The sequence below is a fragment of the Conger conger genome, chromosome 14 (assembly GCF_963514075.1).
Source record: "Conger conger chromosome 14, fConCon1.1, whole genome shotgun sequence".
NCBI classification, from domain to species: domain Eukaryota; kingdom Metazoa; phylum Chordata; class Actinopteri; order Anguilliformes; family Congridae; genus Conger; species Conger conger.
Window position 1 is genome coordinate 17,576,730 of NC_083773.1, and position 26,674 is coordinate 17,603,403.

Consider the following 26,674-nt stretch of genomic DNA (forward strand, 5'->3'; position numbering starts at 1 on the left):
ACTGACATCTAATGCAGCTGACACTGCTAGCCAGCTCTCTGTCTCTCCCACATTCTTTATTTTATGAGGTATCTCCTTAGTATTTTGTTTTGGATACGACTTGGTTGTGATTTCACAGCACTTTTTTAGACCATTCAGCCCCCATTGTTATCATACTATCTCCTCTGCATAACACCTAGTTTTGTCACAATTAGTTCATATTATGCATATATGCAGAATGACAAATGTGCAATTATGCAATTATTGCACATCTATGAAAGATGTTTTATGCTGTAAAATAGGCTCAGCTTAAACTGTGGTTTATTTTCACTGAATATTAATGCATTCAATTTCTTACTATGCATTTTAATTCTTTATAGAAGGATAGCGGAGCATGTAAATGCAATGCGTTCATTTGAGAATTAAGTTAATTAGGGAGCTTATTTCTACAAGTAACACATTCCACAGAAACTTTGTAAACTGAATAGAGAGGTTTAGGAATAGCTCTTCTGGGATTGTAGAGCTGATTGTATTGTAGTCCTACCTGGTCATAGACCCCGTGTTCTCAGCTTGGCTCCTTTCCCGCAGTCTTGTCACTGGCTCTGATATTTGACTATCACAATATCCTTACGTGAGGTAGTAAAAGCCAGTTGTACTGAGTGGACTTCTCCTTGGCTGGTCTCTGGGTGTTCAAAGGCAGTGAATGCCAAAGTTAGCCTTGATGCCTTGTATTTGGGGGGGGGGGGGGGGGGGGGTATTGCTGTGGGAGGAGGTTCTGGGGTTGTGGCCGGGGGCTTGTTTTAGTCCACCCTTGGACTCAAATTCCATGCTGAGATGAAATGAGGGAAACTCGAATGCTCAAAATGCATATGTGGACACCACACAGGACTGACCGGCTTGAACACGTTAACATGCTCCATGAAGGTACTGTACATCCGCATGCTTCTTTTAAATTAAGCCTCGCAATGTTTCTGCCTTTCTCTCTTTCTTTCTGGCTTTCTTTTCTGGGAGGGGATGGGGGAAGGGCCTGGGGGGAAATCTCATTAACAATATAGACATCATTGCCAGAAATACTCTTTGGAATGTGTCTGCCCTATGCCACCTATCGCATCATAGCCAGGAAGTTACAATTTTAAATCAACTAATTGGTGCAGTAGCTTTACTGTATGAATCAGTAACTTTATCATTCATAATGCTGAAGAGCTTTTATTGCACTGTAAATACTGATGTACTTTTAATTTCTTAATGTGGAGTTTGGTTCATACAGTTTATAGCATATTGTGAATGCCATTATATTTATTTTTTGCATTTCTTATTTAAGATTTCTTGGCAATATGGTTTTTCTTAAATCAATTCAATTTGAAGCCATCATTAGCACAGTTGGGGCTGGCGGCAGAGGTAACGGGATTCACATTCGAGGGCACTGGCCATAAATACACTGTCCTTTCAGGCTCTCAATAAGACTACTCATAAGACTTTTTTGGATTAAAAAGAGGACCAAATGCATGTTTATACAAATCAAAGTTAAGGCCACACATTGTCTAACGGAAGGTATTTTGGGATTTGATTGGTTTGATTATAATTTTGGTAAATAGGAAATCGGTAAATTTCACAAGCAGCACAAAATATTTAATTCCCCGCCGGATCACTGTGGGTGAGTATACTGTACTCTAAAATATGTATTTTTAAATAATATTATTCTTTTCAAGCTCATTATTCATCATGACACCTGACAGCTATGGAAACCAATTGATGGGTTGCACAGATTATTTTAAAATGACACCCACTAACTTTGCATTCACATCGTTTCAGATTTATTGGTGTCATGCCCTTGCCAAGGACAGCAATCCTTTAAAAGCATGTCCTGTTACAGATTTGTGAGTTCCCCATGAGACACTTAAATCTGCATCATCTGAGAGATCCTTTTAGCCTGACATCCGAATGTCAACTTCCAAGTTGAATAGCAGCAAGTTATTATAGATATTTATAGTTTGTTTTTGGTTTGTCTGAAAATGGACAGCAGTCTCAATATTAATATACTGAGATCGTGCTCATTACTGAGAAAATAAGGATGAGCATGGCCCAGTTTTTTTCTATAGAACAGCATAAAAAATAAAACAGTCTGTAAATTAAGCATGTTTATTTCAAGTGTCTATGCTTCTCATAAAAGGCATCTTAATTCTTAAAACATTCAGTCAGTATTTTGTTCACATAGATTAACCAATGTCCCATGTGAAAAAAACTATGCTGAAGGCATGGAGTATACCTGAAGTATACTATTTCATACTTATAAATACTAGAGGTATAATTAATTTGATATCAAGTATGCTTAAACTACTCTTTTATCACATTAAGTGTTTTTCTACACTTTAGTCTTAACCCTAATCTGTGTTCTAAACTATAGCGTCGACCACAATGTGTATTCTACATTCTATGGTTAAACATAATGTCCGTTCTAAACTCTAGTCTTCAACATAATGTGTGTTCTGGTGTGATTTCTTTAACCATAAGGAAGATTAAGGCTGAATGCTGGAGAAAGATCAGCATTCTCTTTCCCAGTTCAAGACTTGAAAAATAAATAATGACTTGCAAGCTTTCACACCTTTTCTGTAAAGAACAACGATAACAACATTAATGTGTTCCTGATATTTGTTTTTATGGAAATAGACTAAATCTATGAAGTTGCTGTTGAGCAAAACTTTCACCTATTCTTCTTTTCTTTAATAATTCTCTGCTAGAAAGCAGACAGGCTCAGTCTAACCAAAATGCACTTGGATGAACCCTTATGAACTTATTCACATTATTGAAAGCTTTATGGTCACTGAAATTAAATTAGTAAAAAAGGAGAAACTATAGCATTCCATAATGCAGAGTTTACACTGTCCATATCTTGATAAAGACTAATATGAATGTCTTTATTAGCATAATCCCTGCTTATATTTAAACAGCATAGTGTGTATACACTTTAGTCCTGCCTTTACAAGCCAAAAAGAGAACACAATAAAAAATAAAAACAGTAATATTCCTATCAACAAAAAATAGCTGTTATGGGGATATATATTTCAGTATTTGCAATATTAGCCTTGCATGCTAAATGAAAGAACAGAATTTCAGAACAGCAGGTATTAGCTTTTTGCATTTGATTTTGGTGATCCTTCTGGTAACAAATTCAAATAAATACATACTTAAAGATAATGATGTGGCATCGCTGCTAGTCTAGAATTAACTGGAATACAGGAACTAGAACAACAGCAATATTCAAAAAGAATTGTTTTAGTCTTTGGGCTAGCTAGACACATAATGTGAAAGCACATACTCTTTGACAGAACAACTGTGTTAGAAGGCTTCTATGGTCAGATTTAGCCCCATAAACTGAAATGAATACAATAAAACAAATCTTCTCAACAGATATATCTGACTGCCAGGTAAGAGAATTAGTTATGGTTTCTGGAGCCATTTGCATGTTGTTTTGTAGTTTCATTGAATCTCAGTCCTAAAGTGATTTCCTCTCTTCAGTTAACTGTTTCCATTATTAGTTATAGAATTATCTGATATTGCACTTGAAAAACCACATACATCTCAGGCATACATATATCGTTCTAACAAAACTACAGTGAATTTGCGGGTCATAGACAACTGGCTTGGCAGAAAAGAGCATCTCAGCGCTTAAATCTGACTTCACTTCACTTATTATCACCCCTAAATTAAATAAGCATTCATATGCCAGCAACCAAACACAAATCTTCCTGACTTATACTGCTTCTAAATTAAGGTGTTTACCAGTAATAGATTTAATATTTTTCTTTTAAAATATACACAACAAGTTGTCTCTACATAAAAAAAAGAAGCAAGAATTCCAGAAAAAAAATGGATTTAAAAACGGTGTCAAAACCTAGTGCTGTCGCTTGAACATGAAGTTGCTTTATTCTGGAAAGAGAACAGATAAAATGCGTATTAGTTCACAATGCTCATTTTATATCATTTTTATGAGAGTTTGGGTAATTGAGAGCAGTACCTCTGACGGTGAGTTTGGTGGAGCACTCCGCTCGCCCCAGTTGGTTTTCGGCGATGACTTTGTACTCTCCTGAATCATGGGGCCCGACTCTGAGGATTAGCATGGAGCACACGCCGCAGGTGTTGGTGATGTAGTAGTTGGTGTTGGTGTTGAGGCTGACGTTGTCTCTGTACCATGTGACGTGGGGTGCGGGGTCGCCCCGAACAGCACAGCTCATGTAGCATTCGTAGCCTTGTGGAGCCGCGTGCATCTTCAGACTGGTGAGGAATTTCGGCGGCCTCTCCAAGTTGACGGTCTTAGATTCACGTTCGGTGAAAGTGAACTTTTCTGTATCAAGGAAAACACATAATTATTTCCAATGCAGCTCCAATGTCATTTCTGTAAGGAGATGTGAATGTAATGCTGGATATATAATTCTGCTTATTTTCTCATTTTCTCATTTAGTTTTATGAGCTAATTAACACAGAATACTGTATATCACAAACATGTTATTCACTCATACTTAGTCATAATATATCAATGAATAAATGACTACTATACTAATAATAAATACTAACTAAAAAATGAATGTGACAGAATGCGACAGAGTGCATAAAGAGTTTCCATTAGAACTATTGTGAGATTGTGAGTTGGGGGAAGACATTTCATGAAAATAGTGAGGGTGGACATGCAGGTGTCTGATTGACCAACAGGGGTTGCTGGTGCACCATGAGACATTGCCTTCCAATCAGACTGAAACTTTTCCATCCCTGGTTGATACTAGACACAGCCAGCATCGGCCCACTTCAGATTTCATAACAGACCGTGGTGCCCATCTGTGCATTAGAACAGTCCCTTAACCGTATACACCAGTCAGTAGCATGAGTGCATTTCTTGTGTGTGTATGTGTGTTCTTTATGCCTTTCAGGCCATGCTATCAATCATAAGGACCCACCTTTCTTCCTGGTTATTTCCCAGACTGGTGATTCAGAAGGCTCAGATAGGCCCATATCATTCTTGGCGTAGACTCTGAAGCGGTACTCTCGCCCAGGCATGATGTTGCAGACGGTGAACTTGTTGTTGAAGAGGTGGTCGGCGACAGTGTGCCAGGTCCGCTTGACTGAGTCGCGCTTGGATACCGCGTAGTGGAGATGGTCGTCGCGTTTCTCATCCGGAGACTCTGTCCAGGACAGTGTGACTGTGCCCTGAACAACCTCATCAAGCTCCACTGGTCCTGGAGGCTTGGGTTCATCTGGAACCAGGTCAGAAACAACCCTGTTATCCAACCAGCTGTGTTTGAACGTTGCACTGCATAGCAGAATTCTAGCACTGAAAATACTGTCTTAACGGTCTGTCTTATAAGACTAAACACGGTTTTAATTGTTTTAGTCTTATATTAACACAAAAAAAAATCTTGTGGAAAATATTAACTTGTTTTAAGGTACTGTTTGCCTGAGAGTGAATTTTGAAAAGCGACATTTTGAAAGATTAATTTTCTTTCCCCATTGACAAATATTGAACTGAGTCAACTGACTCATCATTCGGAACAGTTTTAGTCTTATTTAGCAGAAAAGTAATCTAAATAAGATTTCAAGTATAAATATAAGCCTAAATACATTAATTGTTTGGTTTTTGCAGTGAGGGTTGTAAAGATAGAACTTGATTATGATACAATACACTAGTGATACTTTGAACAATGTAATGTGATCTATAATTATATGATACAGTTAATAACTAATCATATTAGATATGATGCAATTAGCTGCAATGTGAATGTGAACATTAGATTTGACAGATTACCCCAAAACCCACCAATACAAGAGATTATTGAAATAATAAACAGTGATACTCTCAACATTAACATGAGTTAATAATGCCTCAATGTGACATTAAATTAATGCAATATGAACAATTCAGACATCGATGCAGCTGCATCGTGATGTTGGTAGCACTTTGCTAACTTTACTAATGTTGCTTGAATTTGCATGAACTAATGCAGTTATTAACTAGTAACGACCGAGAAATTGATCTTACATCTTTATCACTGCATTTGTGCATCATTAATTGATGTTCAAAAAATACATACAATATGCCGATTCATATTGGATGGAAAAAAACAGCTAATGTTTTAATGATTAACTAATAGCTTTATCCTATGATTTGCTAATGTATGCTGTAAATATTCATGTAACTAATACATACATATTTGCACAACACATTTCATGCATAATTAACATATTTGTACGTCATAAGTTCATGATTATCAGCTACATTAGTTCATTCCAATTCATGTAACCTTATTGTAAAGTATGACCTTGACGCTTTGTTAAGCCCCAGCATAATTCACATCTACGTTGCCATAAAAGCTCCCAGGCCTCAGCATGTTGGTTATACCCTCTTGGGCAAACATTTTTATATGTAATAGCACAACCTGTTTGTGCAGAGCAACTCATTCGTTTCCTCTCAGTGTTTTGCGCTTTTGGGTGAATTAAAAAAAAAATGTTTAGCATGTCTTTTTCTCCCTGCGATGGACTGGCGACCTGTCCAGGGTGCATTCCTGCCTTTCGCCCAATGTATGCTGGGATAGGCTCCAGCCCCCCTGCGACCCTGTTCAGGATAAGCGGGTTACGATAATGGATGGATGGATGGATGGATCTCTTTTTCTTGATAGAGAGGTTTTATTGTCTATGTCCAGTATGTTTTTGTTGTCCAATAGTAGCTGTATAGTAATATTAGCTGTGACCACTGCTTACCAAGTGTCTCATAGATTGAAATCTAACATTTTTTGTTGTGTATTAAAACCTGAATGATCCTGTTACTTCATCACTTCTTTCATGCCATAACATAGGTTAGGTTACCTGTGACTCGGATTTCAACACTGAAGGTTTCCTGGCCCACCAGGTTCTTGACGTTGATGGTGTAGATGCCTGTGTCTGAGCGCTCTGCTGAGGGAATCAGGAGCTGGGACGTTCCTTCTGTGTTGCTAATGGTTGCTCTCTTAGACACCGGTGTGTCATCCTTCAGCCAACTGACGTCTGGCCAGGGGGAGGCCTGGAGAAAATATCAGAATAATAATTCCTCACAATGACACCATATTATCATGCAGTGGGCTCCAGAATGATTTGCATGAAGAAAAAAAGGCTGCATATAATAAATAACACAGATGATAATCTATATGTTATGTTCAAACATTTGGGAAATATCATTTTATTTCAATAGATTTACTCTAATGTTTCAATGTTTTTTTGGCAGAAATTCCTTGCATCTTGGTGTCACGAGGTCTCAAAACGAATGATAAAATCACACGCCCATACTAACAAACTCTTTTGAAGGGTTCCACAAAGACAGCCCTTACTGAGCACAATAAACTAAATCAAAAACCAAGAATCTGGAGTCATTGGAATTATGACAAATTGAACATTTTATCCATACACACCATCATGTGTGTATGAACGGGTGAACGAGAAGCATCAATTATACAGGGCTTTGGATAAAGGTGCTATATAAATGCCAACCATTTATCATTTACCATATGTAGTCTGGTTTTACAGGCATACAGTAGAAGACTAAATTCAGTTTTGTATGGATAATCTTGGAGAAAAAATATATTCCAGGGCTAGGCTTAATCTGTGCCTGTGAAACTGACCTTACATTTATTTAAAAGAAGAACATTTATGTTGGGTGTTATATACTGCATTATGCTACTATATCTCCTGCTTCATCTTCTAATATTCATAAAATACCAATTTTTTTAACATTTATTTTATGTACCTCAAAGCTGATGTTGACCCGTAGAGAATTTCCTGCTCTCACCACCATGAAACTCTTCATTTTCGCATCTGTGAATCTGGGCCTCACTATAAGAGACACAAAATTACTTTTCACAAAAGTACGGGACTCAAAACTCATGACTTTTCACAGATTTTTAAACTATTCTAGCTTTAATGAATTGTGGGGCAGTTTCAGCTTATAACCATAAAAACACCTTTGATCGAGCAAACATAACAGAAAGGGTTATAATCACCAGGAGGAGGCATGGCCAGGACAAATGTATCCAGTTCTTGGGGCTCCCCCATTCCCCCCTCATTGGTGGCGATCACCCTGACGTAGTACATGGCCATTGGCTTCAGACCCTTTATGGTGTAGCTGGTCATTGTCATGGCATTGGTATTACAGCGAGTCCACACTGGGTTCTCTTCTGGCCGAATCTCCACAAAGAAACCTCTGGCTTCATGATGGACGTCCTTCTGCTCTTTGGGTTTAGTCCAGGACAGACACAAGGTGTTGTAGTCGGAATCTATCACCTTCAGGTGCAGAACTTTACCTGGGCTGTCTGGAAGGAAACATACAGGTGTGACTAGTAGCTGCTGCCATCACTTCCTGCCAAGAGGCTATACCATTAAAAGAAAGGAAGAAAGAGAAAGAAAGGGTCTGATCGATTGATAGAAATTAATTTCAGTGGCTATAGCCTTCAAATGCAAATCCAGCCCTGGTTTTCTTTCCTCTCGGGTAATTAGTGCTACTGATTGGCCAGAATGTCTTCACACCTGACTCATAGGTAAAGGGAGGGTGGAAAACCAGTAGTTGAGGACCATTAGTCGCTGATCCCTGCACTGTGCTACGAACATTGTGGATTGGGGCAGCCTGTAGCCTGGTGGCATGACCGGAAGGTTGGTGATTCAAGCCCCGCTGTTGGCACAACAAACTCTGCAGAGCTGTTGGGCCCTTGAACAAGGCCCTTACCCCACACTGCCAACGGGGGGATTGTCCCCTGCTTAGTCTAAAAGCGTCCGCTAAATATTGATGATTGTCGTAAATGTTTCCGTTACTTATTCCGTGGAATGACTTACTCATGGGCTGTCGTGCAAACACAAACTCGGAGGCAACGCTGGGCTCTCCCGACCCGGAAAAGTTGATCGCGCACACTCGGAATTCATATGCCATCCCTTCAATGATGTCTCTCACTGCATACTCTTTCTCTATGGTAAAAAAAACAGGAATTTTTATTTATTCATAAAAGTCTTGGTCAAACTGTATACTAGCAATAATATTATTGCCTTAATGATCTTGTTACTAAATTAATGGAACTATGCAGGTATAGCTGCAACTTGATGTAAAGTGTTACCCTGCTCGTAATGCTGAATTGATTAATGTTGTACAAAAAGCTGGGACCTTTGATGGGCTCTTCGGCTGGGTTCACCAGGCTCCACAGGTTGCTGCCCTTCTTGCGTTTCTCCAGGTTGTAGCCCACAATGGCGGTTCCTCCCGTGTCAGTTGGGGCGAGCCATGCGAGGTTAATGCAGTCCTTGAAAGCACTGACCACTTTGGGTGCAGCTGGTGGGCCAGGGTATGCTAAAGCAAGACAATGAGGGCAGGTTTTAATAGGACTGTTTTAACTTTCACATTCCAAATAAGTAGCACATATTTAGCATAAATATAATTTATGGTTGAGGGATTTTGGGAAATAAGCCTTGATGGCGGGTGCTGAAGGTCAGACTAACCTTTAGTTCCCGCCTGTACATCTTCAGTCACCATCATCTCGCTTTCTCCTTCCCCTGTGATGGCTTTGATACGGTAGCAGTACCTCTTCCCGTGTTCCACGTCTGTGTCCTTGTAGCTGGGAGCGCGGACATTCCCGATCTTCTTCCAGGTGTTGCGCCCCACTTGCTGACGCTCCATGTGGTAGTTTGTCACCTTTGAACCGCCGTTGTCCTTGGGGGGCCTCCACTTGATCTCAATGCAGGCGGATGAGCATTCGATCACTTCCAGTGGGCCCTGGGGTGGGGTTGGCTTGTCTAATAAAAACAAAAACGGTAAATTACACAGCATTGTGTTATGCTCATGCAAGGCTGGGTGCTTGTACAACACCTTGTGCCTACTGGTTAAGGTACATGACTGGGACCTGCAATATTGGCGGTTCAATCCCTGGTGTAGCCATGATAACATCTGCACAGTTGTTGGGACCTTGAGCAAGGCCTCTAAGCCCACATTGAGGGGACTGTCTCCTGCTTAGTCAAATCAACTGTAAGTCACTTTGGATAAAAGTCATGAAATGTTATCTTTCAGAAATTAGTCTCATGCTTGAGAACTTGTACGGTATGTAGTATCTAATTGCAGAAGTGAAAGGCTGCATCCCCCCCAATTGTGACCAGTGTGGCCATTAATATTGAGGTTGAAGGCTGAGGTGAAAAGGGTAGCCAGTATCTACAATTGTGGAAAAGGAATTTGCTACTAACACCGCATTTGTTTATTTTAGTACCTTTATGTCAAATATTAAAATATATGCCCAAGAACTGCTCTGATTGTGGCACAATTTTGAAAGATAAAATGTAAGCCCATTCATTCAATAAACCACAGTAAAAACACATCTGTGCCAATCTAACTACTTTAACCCAGTTTAACATGTAAGATCACAAATATATGATTAGAATGTTCAAACTGAACATTCAAACTGAACATTCTAATGCTGATGTAACAATCACTACTGGCAATGGAAGTCTACAACACTGACTTTTTGAATTTCGAAGAAAAGAAAAATCCATAAAACCTAAGGTTTTAAAGCGCTTATATTCTTTCTCCTCTGGCTGGGTTCACCTACCGAGGACAATAAGTTGAGTCATGGCCTCCACGGCACCAAACTCATTCTTGATCTTGAACTTGATTTCTCCAGAGTCCTTACGGTTGAGTTTGCGTATGATCAGCCGGGTGTATCCTTCATCATTCTCCACCTTGACATTGTTCTCACTCGATAGCTTCTCGCCCTCTTTGTACCACTGCGCTTTTATTGGCTCCCGACCCAGGAATTGAACCCTGAAGGATGCGGCCTGACCAGTTTTTACAGTCATGGGCAGCAAGAAATTTTTCATTTCAGCTTCAGAAACCCTTGGTGGATCTGGGAAAGGAAACCGAAATGGACAGTTATTCTTTAAAGCATGTATGCAAATGCAGTTTCTTTTTCATAGCAATATGCCACTGCCAGAATAGTGCAAATAGATCATTTTAAGGTATTGTGTATTTTCTTTATCAGATATAGTATACTGAACATTTATTTTAAATATTTTTTTATGATTTATGATTTGTCCGGGAAACAAACTGGCACATACTGTACACTATATCACTTCAGCGATCAGAAATGTATTTGGATGGAGGTGATTTCCAAGCCTGTAGGAATAGTGGATTACAATGGCATGGATTCTCACCTTCCACTGCAAGCATAGCTTCCGTTTTACGTCCTTCCGCCTCAAATTTATACTGTCCAGAATGTTCTGCAGTGACCTTACGGATTTTCAGCTTGTGAGTGGCACCCTCTTTAGAAATGGTGACCTCTTTAGAGGAGGACAACTGACAAGGAGCACAGAAAGAGAAAGTCAGGTCAAAGGACGGCAGTGTGGAACAATGAGCAAGGTCTTGAAACCTAAAGGTTCCCCATTCAAGGTAGGACACTGCTGTTGTACTAAGGAGCACTGTCTCGCTTTTTCTTTTTTTCTTTTTTTATTATGTGTGTAGGCATTTCTTAAATCACCGTCAATGTAGCCGTTTGCAAAATATGGGGCCACCATATATGTTACCGAGAAGGTAACGGGCCCTCAAACTCCAACGTGGAACGCAGAGACTGGTTTATGCGCGCCACCTATCCAGGCGATCACATGACACTCCCACAAAAATACTGTAACGTTAGCGTACAATATTACGGAACTTACCTTGGCTAGCCGGAGCGATACGAGGGCAGCTCTGACTTAGCCTAGATTGCCAAATTACAGCACGGCTCCACTGCAACCACCAACGTAAGCAATCGCCATCATTTTGACATTCTACCTGCTCCATTGCAGCCATCGCCATCATGAATAAATCTGGCAGCCTACTGTCGTGTTTTGCTAGCTCACTTTACATTGAGAGAGCTATGATGTTTTCACTCATTAGAATAAGCAACGATGCTCTGGGGCCTCATTTATAAAACTGTGCTTAGGATTCACGTCAAAAGGTTGCGTAAGCATGAAACCTAGGACGTGCGTACGCAAAAAAAATTCTTATTTATAAAACAGTGCATACGCACGTCCCACGCCAGTTTTCCTTTATAAATCACAATCAACTCTAAATGTGGCGCAACTTTGCCAGCTTCATGTCCCGCCCACAGTTGCCTATAAATAGGCAGTGAAACACCCCTAATGAATATGCATTTCACGAAGACGACAGCAAATGCTGAAAAGAAGGCCAAGAAAAGGGATTTCAGCCATTTGATTGCCTCTGAAAAGCTACAGGTGTGGGAATTATCCTGATTGATTGTAAATGACGAACAGTTCTGCACAACGAATGTGATGATGACGATGATAATAATAATAATAATAATAATAATAATAATAATAATAATAATAATACACGTTATTTGTCTAGCACCATTGGAAAAAAACATAATATATGAATATGATAACAATATATGAAACTATGCTCGTATCTGCCCGACTGACGCATTGTAAACGGCATCAGTGCAGCGCAATTTGTCCGACTGTTCACCATATTATTTATGAGAATACATTTAATAACATGAAGTATTGTTTAACAATTCGTCTACATATTTGAGGGATTATTTTACAACATCTCCGTTTATATTTATCATCCTAAATCATATTTTTGGGCACTCCAGGGAGCATCAATCAAACAGCTGTTTGTTTATTCGTTGTGAGAGGCTTTTATCCATTTTTGCAAATTAACTCTTCGTATATGATACGTGAGAGGTAATATTTCATTACATTACATTACATTACATTGCATGGCATTTAGCAGACGCTCTTATCCAGAGCGCCGTACAACAAAGTGCAAATTAAACACAAGAACAAGTGCAAAGAGGACCTGAGAGGACAGTATAGTTCCGAGTCCTAGTGTAAACATGCAGAAAATCAGAACCCTTTAAGAGTACAATCAACAACAATCAATTTCGATTTATTTTACACAGTGGTATCTGTTGTATATCATTTTCGACTTCTCTCGTCGCCAAATGTTGTGTTGCACTTAGGAAGGGAGAGAACCCGTATAGCAAAATTCAACAACACAACACTTTAATAAGTATAACAGGGACGAAGCACGTCCTTACAGCAGCCATACCCAGCCACAACTCCCGGCAAATCTTTATACCTTTTTAAATCCTGTCTCACTTCCCGTTTTCCGTCACGAGCATTAAAGGCACAGTTTCTCATTTCTCCAGTTAATGTGCGTACGCATGGGTCAGAGTGGAGCCGTGCCGTTAGAGGATTAGCTTTTCGCTTTTTGAGCTCGTCCTCCACAACCTGTCTCTCGCTCACGCAATTATTTCCCTGTAAATTCCGGTACGAAAAAAAAAGTAAGGTAGAAATTTCTTCGTCAAAATCAAAATAAATAATAAATAATGAATAATGAAGTAGAGTGCTGCATTTAGCTTTGTCATTTAACGTTAGCGATTTTGATAACATCCCCTCCCATTAATTTTGCTGAAACCTTTCCCTCCTTCTCTTTTCTAAGCTCTTTGCTTCGAGTGTCTAGTACTCGCATTACAGTTCAATTGCTTAGATATTACTATTGGGAGGAGTTGGAGGTGTCCTCAGTCCGTCGCCAGACTCGGTTGGTTTTGCGATTGACTGGATGGGTGACTGTACATAAACTCTGCTTTCAAGGGTGGTGTTTGAGTGCCCCTTACCTTCTGGGAAATATAGGTTGGAGATTCAGGCCAAACGTGGATGTGTTTGTTTTTAGACGTTTTGCCCCATATTTAGGAAACGGCTACACTGACGGTGATTTTAAAAATGCCTTGGTAAACCTTCTAAACTGCCCAAAACTATTGGATGCCCTAAACCAGTAGTCCCCAAACCTGTTCCTGGAGATCTTTCATTTCAACCCTAATTTGCCATACCTGATTCTACTTATTAGCAGCTCAATAAGATCTCTAGCTGTCGATTGAGGCCTGCCGTGAAATGGTTGTAGTGAAAACCGACAGCATGATAAATCTCCAGGAACAGGGTTGGGGACGACTGTCCGAGACAATGTTCTTTTGAGGCCCCTGTTTGAGTTATGCATAGGCATGGGGGTTTGTGGACCCCGTGATTTGCCAATGGTACTTCTGAAGCGTTTTGTAGAAAATACAGTAGCTAGGTGAGGCTCTTTAATGACCGCACATTACATAGGTCACACTTTACAGTAAGGTTACCATGAGTTAACATGAATGAATGATATAGAAATACATTAAACAAGCATGAAAGTAACTTTTCATGAGTTAATGTATTTGCTATCTACTAACTAATGTATTATTTACATACACCATACATACACCATTAGTTACATACACCAGATAGCAATAGGTTAACCATTAACATACAATTACCTGTACAATGACTTTTTTTTTTCATTCCAATATGCATCGGAATTAGCTAATGTATTTGTTAACATCAATTAATGATTTACAAATACATTAACAAAGCTAGACAGATTAACTTCTCAGTAGTTATTTAACTACATTAGTAATGTCAGTTCATGCAACATTATTAAAAACTGTTAATATTACATTTGCACTAGCAGTGGAAACTAGTTGTATTGGAATGTGTGATCTCACCTCTGTTCCATCTTTAAACCAGGCTCCCTTTGTGGCTGTACTGCTCAGCTTACACACAAGCTCTGCTGACTCGCCAAGAATGACCTTTGCGTCTTCCAGACCGGCGGTAAAGTGAACGCCTGGGTCTGGGGGGTATAGCAGGTATACAGTTGACTGTAGAACAGCCGCTCACTGGATGTTAGTTGTTTTTCGCACAATTCTGAGTAAACTAGAGACTGTTGCGCATGAAAATTTCAGGAGGGGTTCTCTGAGATTCTCAAACCACCCTGCCTGGCACCAATAACCATTCCGTGGTCAAAGTCACTTCGATCAAATTTTTTCCCCATTCTGATGGTTGATGTGAACATTAACTGAATCTCCTGACCAGTATCTGCATGATTTTATGCATTGCACTGCTGCCACATAACTGGCTGATTAGATAATCGCATGAATAAGAAGGAGTAATAAAGTACAAATATTCCTAATAAAGTGCTCGGTGAGTATATTTATCTCTCGGGTCATTTCACTTGTTCCGGCATGCTTCCCACCATCTTGGGCTCATTGGAGGCCTTCATCTTCTGACATGTTTGACCGACAGCACATTGTCCACTGCTGTTTGACCACAGTGTGGTGTCTTACTGCAGTCCATGTTCCAGATTTAAGCAGGGTCCGGGTTTTACTCAGTGCAGTTATCTGGCTAAATTGGTAATCCTGCTTTGTGGAACCGGACCATGGATACACACACACTACACTACACACTGTCTATCGTAAAGACTATGTTTACAATAACAAGGGGCATAACTGTTATAATAACAACCTAACTTAGTGTAGTGCAGATAATGGAGGTAATATTAGTGATGATTAAAATATGAGAGTGACAATAACAATGATCCAATCAATATGAAAGCGCATGTGCAGTTGTTCCTTCTGACATTTCTAGAACTCAGATGAAAGTTTGTGTTGAGAGAAGCGGACTGAGATCTGTTGTGGAAGTACTGAATGTCCCCTTTACCTCTCCTGTGCACCAGGCTCTCTCACCTTCAGCTTTGTCTGCAGCAGCTCCTTTGCGCTTCTTCTTCGCATCGCTTTTTTTTTTGCTGGAGTCGTCCCCATCTCCTCCCTCTCCTCCGCCTCCTTTTCCTCCATCACCTCCGGCTCCGCCATCTCCACCTCCCGTGCCCCCTGCTCCTGCACCACCAGCTCCTCCTTCTGCACCTCCTGCTCCTCCCTTCTCACCACCTGCCCCTCCTGCACCACCTGCCTCTCCTTTTCCACCTTCTGTGCCTGTGCCTCCTGCTCCACCACCTCCTGCACCTCCTTTATCTCCACCTCCTGCTCCTCCACCATGAGTACGTGCAGCACCTTTTGCTCCTCCTATACCATCTGCACCTCCCACTCCTGCAGCCCCTCCTGCACCCCCCACTCCCATACACCCTGCTCCTCCAATACCTCCTCCTGCACCATCTGCACCTCCCACTCCAAAACCTCCTGCTCCTGTGCCTCCTATACCTCCTGCTCCTACACCTCCTATGCCTCCTGCTCCCATACCTCCTACACCTCCCACACCTCCTGTTCCCATACCTCCCATGCCTCCTGCTCCTGTACCTCCCATACCTCCTTCACCTCCCACACCTCCTGTTCCCATACCTCCCATGCCTCCTGCTCCTGTACCTCCCATACCTCCTACACCTCCCATGCCTCCTGCTCCCATGCCTCCAACACCTCCTACACTTCCCATACCTCCTGCTCCTACACCTCCCATGCCTCCTGCTCCCATGCCTCCCACACCTCCTACACCTCCCATGCCTCCTGCTCCTGTACCTCCCATACCACCCATACCTCCTACACCTCCCATACCTCCAGCTCCTGTACCTCCCATACCTCCTACTCCTGTACCTCCCACACCTCCTGCTCCTACACCACCAGCCCCTGCACCTCCCATACCTCCCGCTCCCATGCCTCCCATACCTCCTACACCTCCCATGCCTCCTGCTCCTGTAGCTCCCATAACTCCCATGCCTCCTTCTCCTACACCTCCTACTCCTCCTGCTCCCATACCTCCTACACCTCCCATGCCTCCTGCTCCTATACCTCCCATACCTCCCACACCTCCTGCTCCAAAACCTCCTGCTCCTGTGCCTCCCTTGCCTCCTGCTCCTACACCTCCTGCTCCCATACCTCCTACACCTCCCATGCCCCCTGCTCCTATACCTCCCATACCTCCCACACCTCCTGCTCCAAAACCTCCTGCTCCTGTGCCTCCCATGCCTCCTGCTCCTACACCTCCTGCTCCCATGCCTCCAACACCTCCCATGCCTCCAACACCTCCTGCTCCTACACCTCCAGCTCCTGTACCTCCCACACCTCCTGCTCCTACACCACCAGCTCCTGCACCTCCCATACCTCCTGCTCCTACACCACCAGCTCCTGCACCTCCCATACCTCCCGCTCCCATGCCTCCCACACCTCCTGCTCCTACACCACCAGCTCCTGCACCTCCCATACCTCCTGCTCCTACACTACCAGCTCCTGCACCTCCCATACCTCCCACTCCCATGCCTCCCACACCTCCTGCTCCTACACCACCAGCTCCTGCACCTCCCATACCTCCTGCTCCTACACCACCAGCTCCTGCACCTCCCATACCTCCCGCTCCCATGCCTCCCACGCCTCCTGCTCCTACACCACCAGCTCCTGCACCTCCCATACCTCCTGCTCCTACACCACCAGCTACTGCACCTCCCATACCTCCTGCTCCTACTCCTCCCATGCCTCCTACACCACCAGCTCCTGTACCTCCAACTCCTACACCCCCTACTCCAAATCCTCCTACTCCTCCTTCTCCTGTACCTCCCATGCCTCCTGCTCCTGTGCCTCCTGCACCTCCCACTCCCACTCCTCCTGCTCCTTCTCCTGCAGCACCTGCTCCTGCTCCTCCCACTCCCTTGCCTGCTGCACCACCTAATCCAGCTCCGGCGCCTTTTCCTCCTGCTGCTTCTGCCGCTGCCTTTGCTGCAGCGTCCATGGCTGCCTTCTCTGCTTTTGCTTTGTTTGCAGCCTCCATCCTCTCCTGCATTTCCTTCTTCAGTTTCTCCTGCTGCTCCTGGGCCAGTTTCTCCAGGTCTTCTCCTCCTTGTCCCCCAGCCTGGGTGGTTTTCCGGGCTTTCTTCTTGCCACGTCCTTCAGGATCCTTGTCAGCTAAATTTGAAAGGAAAGACATAGAGGGATTAGACTGGAATATTATGGGAGGAGTGATTGACTCTTGAAAGTTACAAGCAATTTGCAAGTTTAAGACTTACTTAGTTTGGGTGCTTACAAGATGGTGGGAAAGTAGGCAAGCCATAATTGTCAAATTTGACTATTGTGGTTATGTAAAATCTATTTTGTGCTCTAAAACATGAGTGTACCATTTGCACGGATGTGGAACAATATTTCAATTCTGGAAGTGCTGTGATTGTCAACGCTGATGTCATCTTACCTTCCACGATAAGCCAGGCATTGGTGGACTTAATGCCAGCCACGGCTGCATAGATACCGCCGTCTAGGGGCATACAATCCTTCACCACCAGCCTGTGGATGAGCTTGTCCTCGGACACTGTGATGTCATACTTGTCTCCTGCTTTCAGTGGAGCGTTTTTGCCCATCCAAAGGATGTTTGGCATGGGGTGGGACAACACACACTCAAATATGGCATCCTCTCTCTCTTCTGCTTTCACTTCCTGGATCTTGACGAGGAAGTCTACTGTTGGAACTGAAAGCAAAGGATGGAGAAAGTGGAAAGACCATAGGTATGAAAAGTAACTCATTTAGAATTTAACAGGAGTATTGCTTCACTTAGATTTTGACTGCGGTCTTACTCTTGAAGTCGGTGGAGAACACGTTGGTGCCTTCAACATCAACCTGGTACAGCCCAGCATCCTCTGGCCCGAGGTTCTTGATGAAGAACATGTACTTTTTGCCGACTTGCCTCAGTCTATGTTTTGCGTCGTCATGCTCCTCTTTGCTGTAAGGGGTCATTATACCATCCTAGAGTAGGAGAGTTTAACAGTACCGCTTCAGGGAAAGGTCCAGATATCACAAGTAATCACTTAGATTTCATAATTTGTCGTCATTGTCTAATTTGTAGTTAGACCACTTCTATTTGGAATTGGAGTTGTTGGATAACTAACATTCTCTAAGTAAATTGTGGGATTCATACCAGCAGGTGAAACAGTAATGATTGTCGTAAAAAAGATGTGTATTTCACAGCCGCCTCACCTTGTAGAGGAAAATCCTGCTGTTGGCATCTTTGAGTTCCATGTCGAATTCAAACGATGCCATGTCCTCCCCTTTGACTTCAATATGTCTCAGGTTGCTGAGTCGATGAATGACCTGGGGGGTTGAGAAGTATATGATTGTTAGAAAGGACGTTGAAGAGAATATTATGAAATGAAATGCATTTCATTATTTGATTGGGGTACAATACAGTAGCAAGTCTGAAAAAGGAAAATTTATTTATATATTAATTTATAATATATATATATATATATATATATATATAGATAGATACAGTACTGTGCACCCTTAGGCACCCTATATATATATATATATATATATATATATATATATATATATATATATAATTTTTTTTAGTTTTTTTTTTGTGTGTGTGTGTTAGTATAAAATAATGAGATTTATGAGATTATATGAGATTGAGATATGAGATTTCCAAATATTCATTTTCCAAAAGATTTAATTTTACAGAGACATTGTTGTATTTAATTTTAAAAAGTAACAGATTTCTGTAAGCAATTGACTACTTTTTACATAAAAACTCGATCAAGGCTGTCAGAAATCAAGGCTGTGAGATCAGAAGCAAGGACCCAACCAAAGTCTGCAGAAGAACTGTGGCAAGTTCTCTAACATGCTTGGAGCCCCCCTACTGATTGTCTTAGCCAACGCTGTCCTGCAGTTCTATATCTCAGAGAAGTGATGCAGTTTTAATGCCGAAGGGTGGTCATGAAAAAATATTGATTCGATTCAGTTTTTAACTATTCTGCCAAATGACTAAAGTGTAATGTAAAATGTATAGTACGTTTATTTGGGACCTTTCATTGAATTATTTTTGAAAGAATCTTATCTGTACAGAATGTTATACAGGTGCCTAAGACTTTTGCACAGCACTGTATATATTGGATTCACCCTTACTTATGGATGTACATCCTGGGGGGGACACAGTGGGCAAACTTTGGGAAAATATCACATGCCCCCCTCCCACAAAAAGTTGAAATGAAATTTACACCCTTGCCTTCTTTCCTCGACTGAAGTGCAGCAATAATGTACTTTTACAGGACGTCTCGTCTGAGACCTATCTCAGCACCTTGCTTGCACATGTCAGATGCTGTACCTTTGACTGTTCCTCTTCTCTCTCCCGTTTCATTTCGTTCAGTTTTTTGAGCATCCAGCGGTAGTCGGTGATGCCGTACTCGGCACAGATGCGCTCGTAGTCCTTCTTGTCGGCACTCATGAGGAGCTCCCAGACCTTCTCGTCTGGTTCCCCATCTTTCTTTTCCTTCTGTTGAGTGCTGGGTATAATATAACAGAAAACTTTCACATTTCAGCCATTTTCAGCACTGAGGATATGCTGTCATTTATGCCGCTGGACTTTTTACTGTCCGTTAAGTAGCTTATTCAAGGATACAACCACAGATCTGCAAGCCCATTCCTAACCTACTGTATGTGGTACTCTCCCACCTTTACATTTTATCAAGGATGTTTTCACTTGGAAAATTCTAGTTTCAAGCGTTCCCCCCAAACCTATGATATATTAGAATACCCTGTCATCATTACCAACAATAATAGCAACTGCAACATGTAGCAACAAAAAAACAATTGTGGCATGTGTCAAGGATGTCTCACCATTTCCTCAGCATTTTTCTAAACTCAGTTGGATCCTTGGATGGAGCTACAAGAAAAATATACAATAATTAAACTGTTATGCAATGTGTATTTATTCACTTGCTAAACAGTGACATTGTTGATCAAAAGGAAAAAACTTGAATACCAAAAGGAAAATCAATTTTATATATATATATATCTATACAGTGGGAGCAATTTGATCCCTTGCTGATTTTGTAAGTTTGCCCACTTACAAAGAATGGAACTGTGTAGAATTTTAATCATAGGTACATTTTAACATTGAGAGACAGAATATCACAAAATAATCCACAATAACAACATCATATAAATTTTACAAATTTATTATCGTATTTGTGCATGAAATAAGTATTTGATCCCCTACCAATCAGCAATAATTCTGGCTCCCACAGACCAGTTAGTTTTCCATTAAGAAGCACTCCTAATCTCAACTCATTACCCAAAACACCTGTGTGAACTCGTTACATCATTATGTAGCTGTATAAAAGACACCTGTCCACACAATCAAACAGATTCCAACGTTTCCACCATGGCCAAGACAAAGGAGCTGTCTAAGGACATCAGGGACAAAATTGTAGACCTGCACAAGGCTGGGATGGGCTACAAGAAAATAAGCAAGCAGCTTGGTGAGAAGTTAGCAACTGTTGGAGCAATTATTAGAAAATGGAAGAAACACAAAGTCACCGCCAATCTCCCTCGGTCTGGGGCTCCACGCAAGATCTCGCCTCGTGGGACATCAATGATCATGAGAAAGGTCAGGGATCAGCCCAGTACTACACAGGAGGAGCTTGTTAATGACCTGAAGGCAGTTGGGACCACGGTCACGAAGAGAACCATCAGTAACACACTACACCGTGAAGGATTAAAATCCTGCTGCGCGTGCAAGGTTCCTCTGCTGAAGAAGGCACATGTACATGCCCGTCTGAAGTTTGCCAAAGAACACCTGGATGATCCAGAGGAGGCTTGGAAGAAGGTGATGTGGTCAGATGAGACCAAAATAGAGCTATTTGGCATGAACTCGACTCACCGTGTTTGGAGGAAGAGAAATGCTGAGTACAACCCCAAGAACACCATCCCCACTGTGAAGCATGGAGGTGGAAACCTTATGCTTTAGGGGTGTTTCTCAGCTAAGGGGACAGGACGACTTCACCATATCGAGGGGAGGATGAATGGGGCCATGTACCAGGAAATTTTGGGCGACCACCTCCTTCCCTCAGTGAGAGCACTGAAAATGGGTCGTGGATGGGTCTTCCAACATGACAATGACCCAAAACATACGGCCAAGGCAAGAAAGGAGTGGCTCAGAAAGAAGCATATTAAGGTCCTGGAGTGGCCTAGCCAGTCTCCAGACCTAAATCCCATCGAAAATCTGTGGAGGGAGCTGATGCTTCGAGTTGCCAAGTGACAGCCTTGGAACCTTAGGGATTTGGAGAGGATCTGCAAAGAGGAGTGGACCAAAATCCCTCCTAAGATCTGTGCAAACCTGGTGAAAAACTACAACAAACATCTGACCTCTGTGCTTGCCAACAAAGGTTTCTCCACCAAGTATTAAGTCCTATTGTTCTATGGATCAATACTTATTTCATGTGAAAATATGATATTAAATTTATAAAATGTATATGATGTTATTGTGGATTATTTTGTGATATTCTGTCTCTCAATGGGCGGCACGGATGGCGCAGTGGGTAGCACTGCCGCCTCACAGCAAGGAGGTCCTGGGTTTGAATCCCTGTCGGCCGGGGCCTCTCTGTGTGGAGTTTGCATGTTCTCCCCGTGTCTGCGTGGGTTTCCTCCGGGTACTCCGGTTTCCTCCCACAGTCCAAAGACATGCAGGTTAGGCTGATTGGAGAGTCTAAATTGCCCATAGGTATGAGTGTGTGAGTGAATGGTGTGTGTGCCCTGCGATGGACTGGCGACCTGTCCAGGGTTTATTCCTGCCTTTCGCCCAATGTATGCTGGGATAGGCTCCAGCCCCCCTGCGACCCTGTTCAGGATAAGCGGGTTAAGATAATGGATGGATGGATGTCTCTCAATGTTAAAATGTACCTATGATTAAAATTCTACACAGTTCCATTCTTTGTAAGTGGGCAAACTTACAAAATCAAATAATTATTGCTCCCACTGTGTAATTTGAAAGATGGTTACCTTTACGTGCATCTGCCATTGCCTTCTTCTTCTTGTATCCAACTGAAACGGAGGAAGATCTTTCATTAGCTGAACAGAATCCAAATATTCCAATGGAAAATGGATGAAGATTTAGCAGCAGTGCAATCATGGCTATGGGAAATATGTCAGTAGTCAATGCTGTGAGTGAGTTAGAGTGTGCCTAAGAGTGTTAGTCAGTGTGAGACTCTGAGACTTAGAAGGTTAGACTTTGCTAAGAAAATATAGTTTGTTTATATTTTTGTGTCACTGCTCCTTACCTTCTATGATATTGAGGACGACAGGGCAAACAGCCTTTCCGTATTCGTTCGTAGCATAGCACTTGTAGGTGTCTGCTTGATCCGCAGATACTTTGGGCATCTGTTAAATCATTGGATAATTTCAACATCCCTGCATTTTTTGTCCAGTTAGAGTATGTACGCAAAAAGCACCACAAATGCTGGGCAATTATACCTGGGCCCTGTTCACAAAGCAAGATTAGCAAAGTTAGCAGGATGACTGCACTGAGTAAAACTCCTTAACTCCTTAGTCCTGCTTTGTGAAATACTTTAGTCCAACTGTATTTTTGTATTTATTTATTTATTTTATTCTCATCTGTCCATGCATTGGCTATTTTCTATGAAAATAATTGAGAAAGAAGCACCTATTTAACAGTGGCTTAGAATTATTTTCTTTTTCTCTTTATTTAAATATCCTTTTTTGCCAATGCATTTGTTACTTTCAATAAAAACTGTTGAAAAATAAGAAAACTATTAAGTGTATTTAGACATGGCACCATCAACCTGGTATAGCCCAGCATCCTCTGGCCCGAGGTTCTCCTGCCTTTTTGCTTCAGTCTGTGTTTTGCTGTGTCATGGCTTTTTCTTAGGACATAGCACAGATGTCTGCAGAATGCATACCTCTAACGTGTGCTCACGAGATGCCGGGTCAAATTTGATCTGATACATCTCCGGATCATCAATATTCCCTTTGGCTCTATTCCAGGTTACAACTGGAACAGGCTCCCCGATCACCACTGCTTTGAAAATGGCCAATTTACCTGTGGTCCAAGCAGAATAATCAGTTTGTGTTTCTCTGTTTGATAGTTTCAACAAGTAAAGAAGCATTTTTTTTCCTTCCCAGTCTTGTTGATGAAGGTGCTGTTTCCATTTGATTGGACAAATATAGCTAGTAATGTACTGTCATATAGATAAAAATGGGACAAAATGAGCAACAAATCATGCTACACTGGTATATAATTAGTATACGTTCATAAATAATGCGGCATTTTTTTTCCAAAAATTATTGCAAACGAACAAAAATCAAAGCAGAAATGATGGTTTGGTAAGTGCATCAACATATGAGCTAAACATAGGTGACATTATACATTCATGCAGTACATTTTAGTGTCATTACTGTAAATGGCTGCCTACTATGACCTATACAGTATTGCTCAACCTATATTGAGAAATAGAGTATGTATGGGTTTGGTTTCTCTCCACTGATCATGTGATTTACGGTAGTGGTCACACATCCTGATCAAGAAGCTCTGAAACTGATAAATCACTCATCTGAGTGTAAAATTAGCCGCTGTGGTCTCCTGGTTTTCCTTCTCTATGTTCTACTCCTTGATACTTTGCTTAAAAAATGTCCTACGTCCACTTCTGTTTCAGTTTGTTTTTCCTTTATCAGTGATAAAGTATCAGCCTAGAATGCTAAAGTTTCATGGCCTGTTTCAGATTTGCTGTATCAAAAAAATACATAACATTGAATTGGAATGCATGGGCCACACATATGCAAATTAAAATACACACACATACGCACGTAAAAATCCACACACATATACACACACGCACAGTAATCAATAGTCTATTAATCCAGTATAGTCATTAAAACTGCTATTTCTCAGAGATCGTTTGAGGCAGTGAAGTGTTGTGCTCTTTAGAAAAGGTTGTAGGAAAGAGTGAATTATAGAATGTTGTATGATTGTGACATACCCTCCTGAATAGTCAAGGCGATGGGTTTGCGGGTGAAATCCGGGGTGCTTTTTCCTTCTGGGAGATCGTCCACATACTGTGTGATCATGACACCTGGGACTTTTGATCTTCTTTTTGTGCCTGATAAAGTCACACATTTAAGAAAGCAATTAATTCAAATGGTGCTATTGGTTGCATGGTCGCTGTTGAACAATCACTTCTACATATAATAATGTATTTTTCTTTGTCATTTTTTTTTCTTTCAAAGGGATGATTACACTCCCTGTTCAAATGTGAATATACTTTTTCTACACTGTGAGGAAGAAAACAATGTATTTTCTTTTTTAAATCCCACTTACTGTAGGACTACTGTCAAATTTCTATAAAGATCGACAGTAGAAGGCCAGTTTATTGTCCAACAACAAACTTTCACTTGACTGAAAGCACAGAACGTGCATGAAAATTAATTCAAAAACAGCAATACGTATAAATGCACGTTTGAACGTATAACCAAATGTCACTGCGACCTACGACATCCATTGAACATCTTCCATCACAGCAACCTTCTATTGATGGACAATGAACTGGGCTTAAATCGCTACATCCATTCCTACAGGCATATACTGTATTTTGATTGAAAACAAAAGATGCCCCCCATCCCCAAACGTACCTTTTCTCTTCTGCATCATCCCGTCAGTGCCTGGTATGGTGTGGGTAAAGCATGGTAAACAGAGGGGGAAGAATGGAAACATAATAGCAATAATCAAGGCAGAAGCACAGATGAGGCTGAACATTTGATGAGGTGGCTTTTGATCAAAATGGCCACAAGTGTTGGATGGTGAAGTTGTTTTCTTAATGCACATGATAGTGAATGTGTGACAAATAAAAATCTACTGTTTAGTTAACTGTTAACTTCATAATGAAAATAATATTTCTTCCCAAATTATTTCCAGTATCTGATTTCATGTCTTGCCAACTTAATTTTTGTTGAAACTTGAGTGTAGATTATGATAATGTCTTTAGTAGAATATTTTCAGTGCTATTCATGAATTTACTCTCATAACCATGTATTGCGTCTGTTCTTCACCAAAAGAATCAACTACCCAATGTCAATATATGTAGATTTAATCAAAACTATAAATCTTGAAAATAGAAGTAGTATTTGGAGACATTTGGTTGTCTATTCTACACAGTGTGGGCAGTGTTATGGTACTTCACTGGCATCAACTCTTTAAGAACTTGGGAAAAATGCCGAAATTTAGGCTTGGAATGTGTCCATTTACTGTCTTCTTCCTGCTCCATCTTCAAAGCTGCTCTTCAGAAAGGAGCTTTTCACATTTCTCTTCATCCTGTTCCTCAGAAGCTTCATGTTCTTCCCACGACAATCTAATCTCTCATGGCAGTTTAGCTTGGAGCATCTGCTCAAATATATTCTAGTATGTCAAATTGCCCCTTATGCACATTCTCCATACAGAGAAGGTGCCAGGGTCTTCCAGGGGTTCATCACTGCTTATGTTGCACAGCTAGTTCATAATAAAACCTAATGTATCTTCGTATAAACTGGGTTTTACTTTATGCTTAGATGGATTGTGCTTGTAGCAGTCTACTGGCCATATAAACCATTCCGAATTCCTTGTGCTGCTCAGGTTTTCACTATTATCCATTATATTTTCCACTTTGGAAAATATTTTGCTTAAATGTAAACATATGGAAACTATCATATCCCATCTTGTTTGAACCTAGATATGCTGATTCCACAGTACCTTATGCTACAGAAGGTGTCCAAAGGTGTCCTTTAGATAAACCTTAGATAACAAGCTGATGAATAGACTGATATAAAATGTACATGTCTTTTCTGATGTTGCATGACTAGTCTGTGTCATTAAAGAATACTTGGATGTCATCTCAAGGAAAGCTGCAGTTTTACAGCAGTGCATATTGGACCAGATTTTTAGGTTTTGGGTCGTGGGATCACTCAAGTTTCAGTTTAATTACTTTCTGTTAATTATGTCTAGTAGTCCTTCTTTGCTGGGACAAAACTCTTGTGCTTGCTTACTTCTTTATAGCTGTTTGTTATTTTTTTAGCTTTGCCTTTTAGTATTGAACAAAAAC

General features: G+C 41.2%; 1 protein-coding gene across 4 annotated transcripts in view; it reads right to left on the minus strand.

Moving 5' to 3' along the window:
* Positions 1–2,865: 2,865 nt before the first annotated feature.
* Positions 2,866–26,674, minus strand: part of LOC133109534 (immunoglobulin-like and fibronectin type III domain-containing protein 1) — a 31,015-nt gene continuing 7,206 nt past the window's right edge. The window contains exons 3-26 of one of the 4 annotated variants that reach the window (XM_061218880.1): positions 25,233–25,262; positions 24,584–24,703; positions 23,507–23,646; positions 22,868–22,967; positions 22,590–22,631; positions 20,427–20,472; positions 19,915–20,092; positions 18,786–18,899; positions 18,386–18,554; positions 18,007–18,279; positions 16,716–17,726; positions 15,567–16,667; positions 14,550–14,674; positions 11,173–11,314; positions 10,572–10,865; positions 9,475–9,768; positions 9,146–9,325; positions 8,824–8,952; positions 7,998–8,306; positions 7,745–7,830; positions 6,832–7,024; positions 4,929–5,225; positions 3,995–4,321; positions 2,866–3,906 (exon numbers count right to left, since the gene is read on the minus strand). In XM_061218880.1, the coding sequence (XP_061074864.1) occupies positions 3,902–3,906; positions 3,995–4,321; positions 4,929–5,225; positions 6,832–7,024; positions 7,745–7,830; positions 7,998–8,306; positions 8,824–8,952; positions 9,146–9,325; positions 9,475–9,768; positions 10,572–10,865; positions 11,173–11,314; positions 14,550–14,674; positions 15,567–16,667; positions 16,716–17,726; positions 18,007–18,279; positions 18,386–18,554; positions 18,786–18,899; positions 19,915–20,092; positions 20,427–20,472; positions 22,590–22,631; positions 22,868–22,967; positions 23,507–23,646; positions 24,584–24,703; positions 25,233–25,262 (5,705 nt within the window). In that variant the 3' untranslated portion in view covers positions 2,866–3,901. Of the gene's footprint in view, positions 3,907–3,994; positions 4,322–4,928; positions 5,226–6,831; positions 7,025–7,744; positions 7,831–7,997; positions 8,307–8,823; positions 8,953–9,145; positions 9,326–9,474; positions 9,769–10,571; positions 10,866–11,172; positions 11,315–14,549; positions 14,675–15,566; positions 17,727–18,006; positions 18,280–18,385; positions 18,555–18,785; positions 18,900–19,914; positions 20,093–20,426; positions 20,473–22,589; positions 22,632–22,867; positions 22,968–23,506; positions 23,647–24,583; positions 24,704–25,232; positions 25,263–26,674 lie in introns of all 4 variants that reach the window. The other 3 variants (XM_061218881.1, XM_061218879.1, XM_061218882.1) reach the window with 3 other exon arrangements.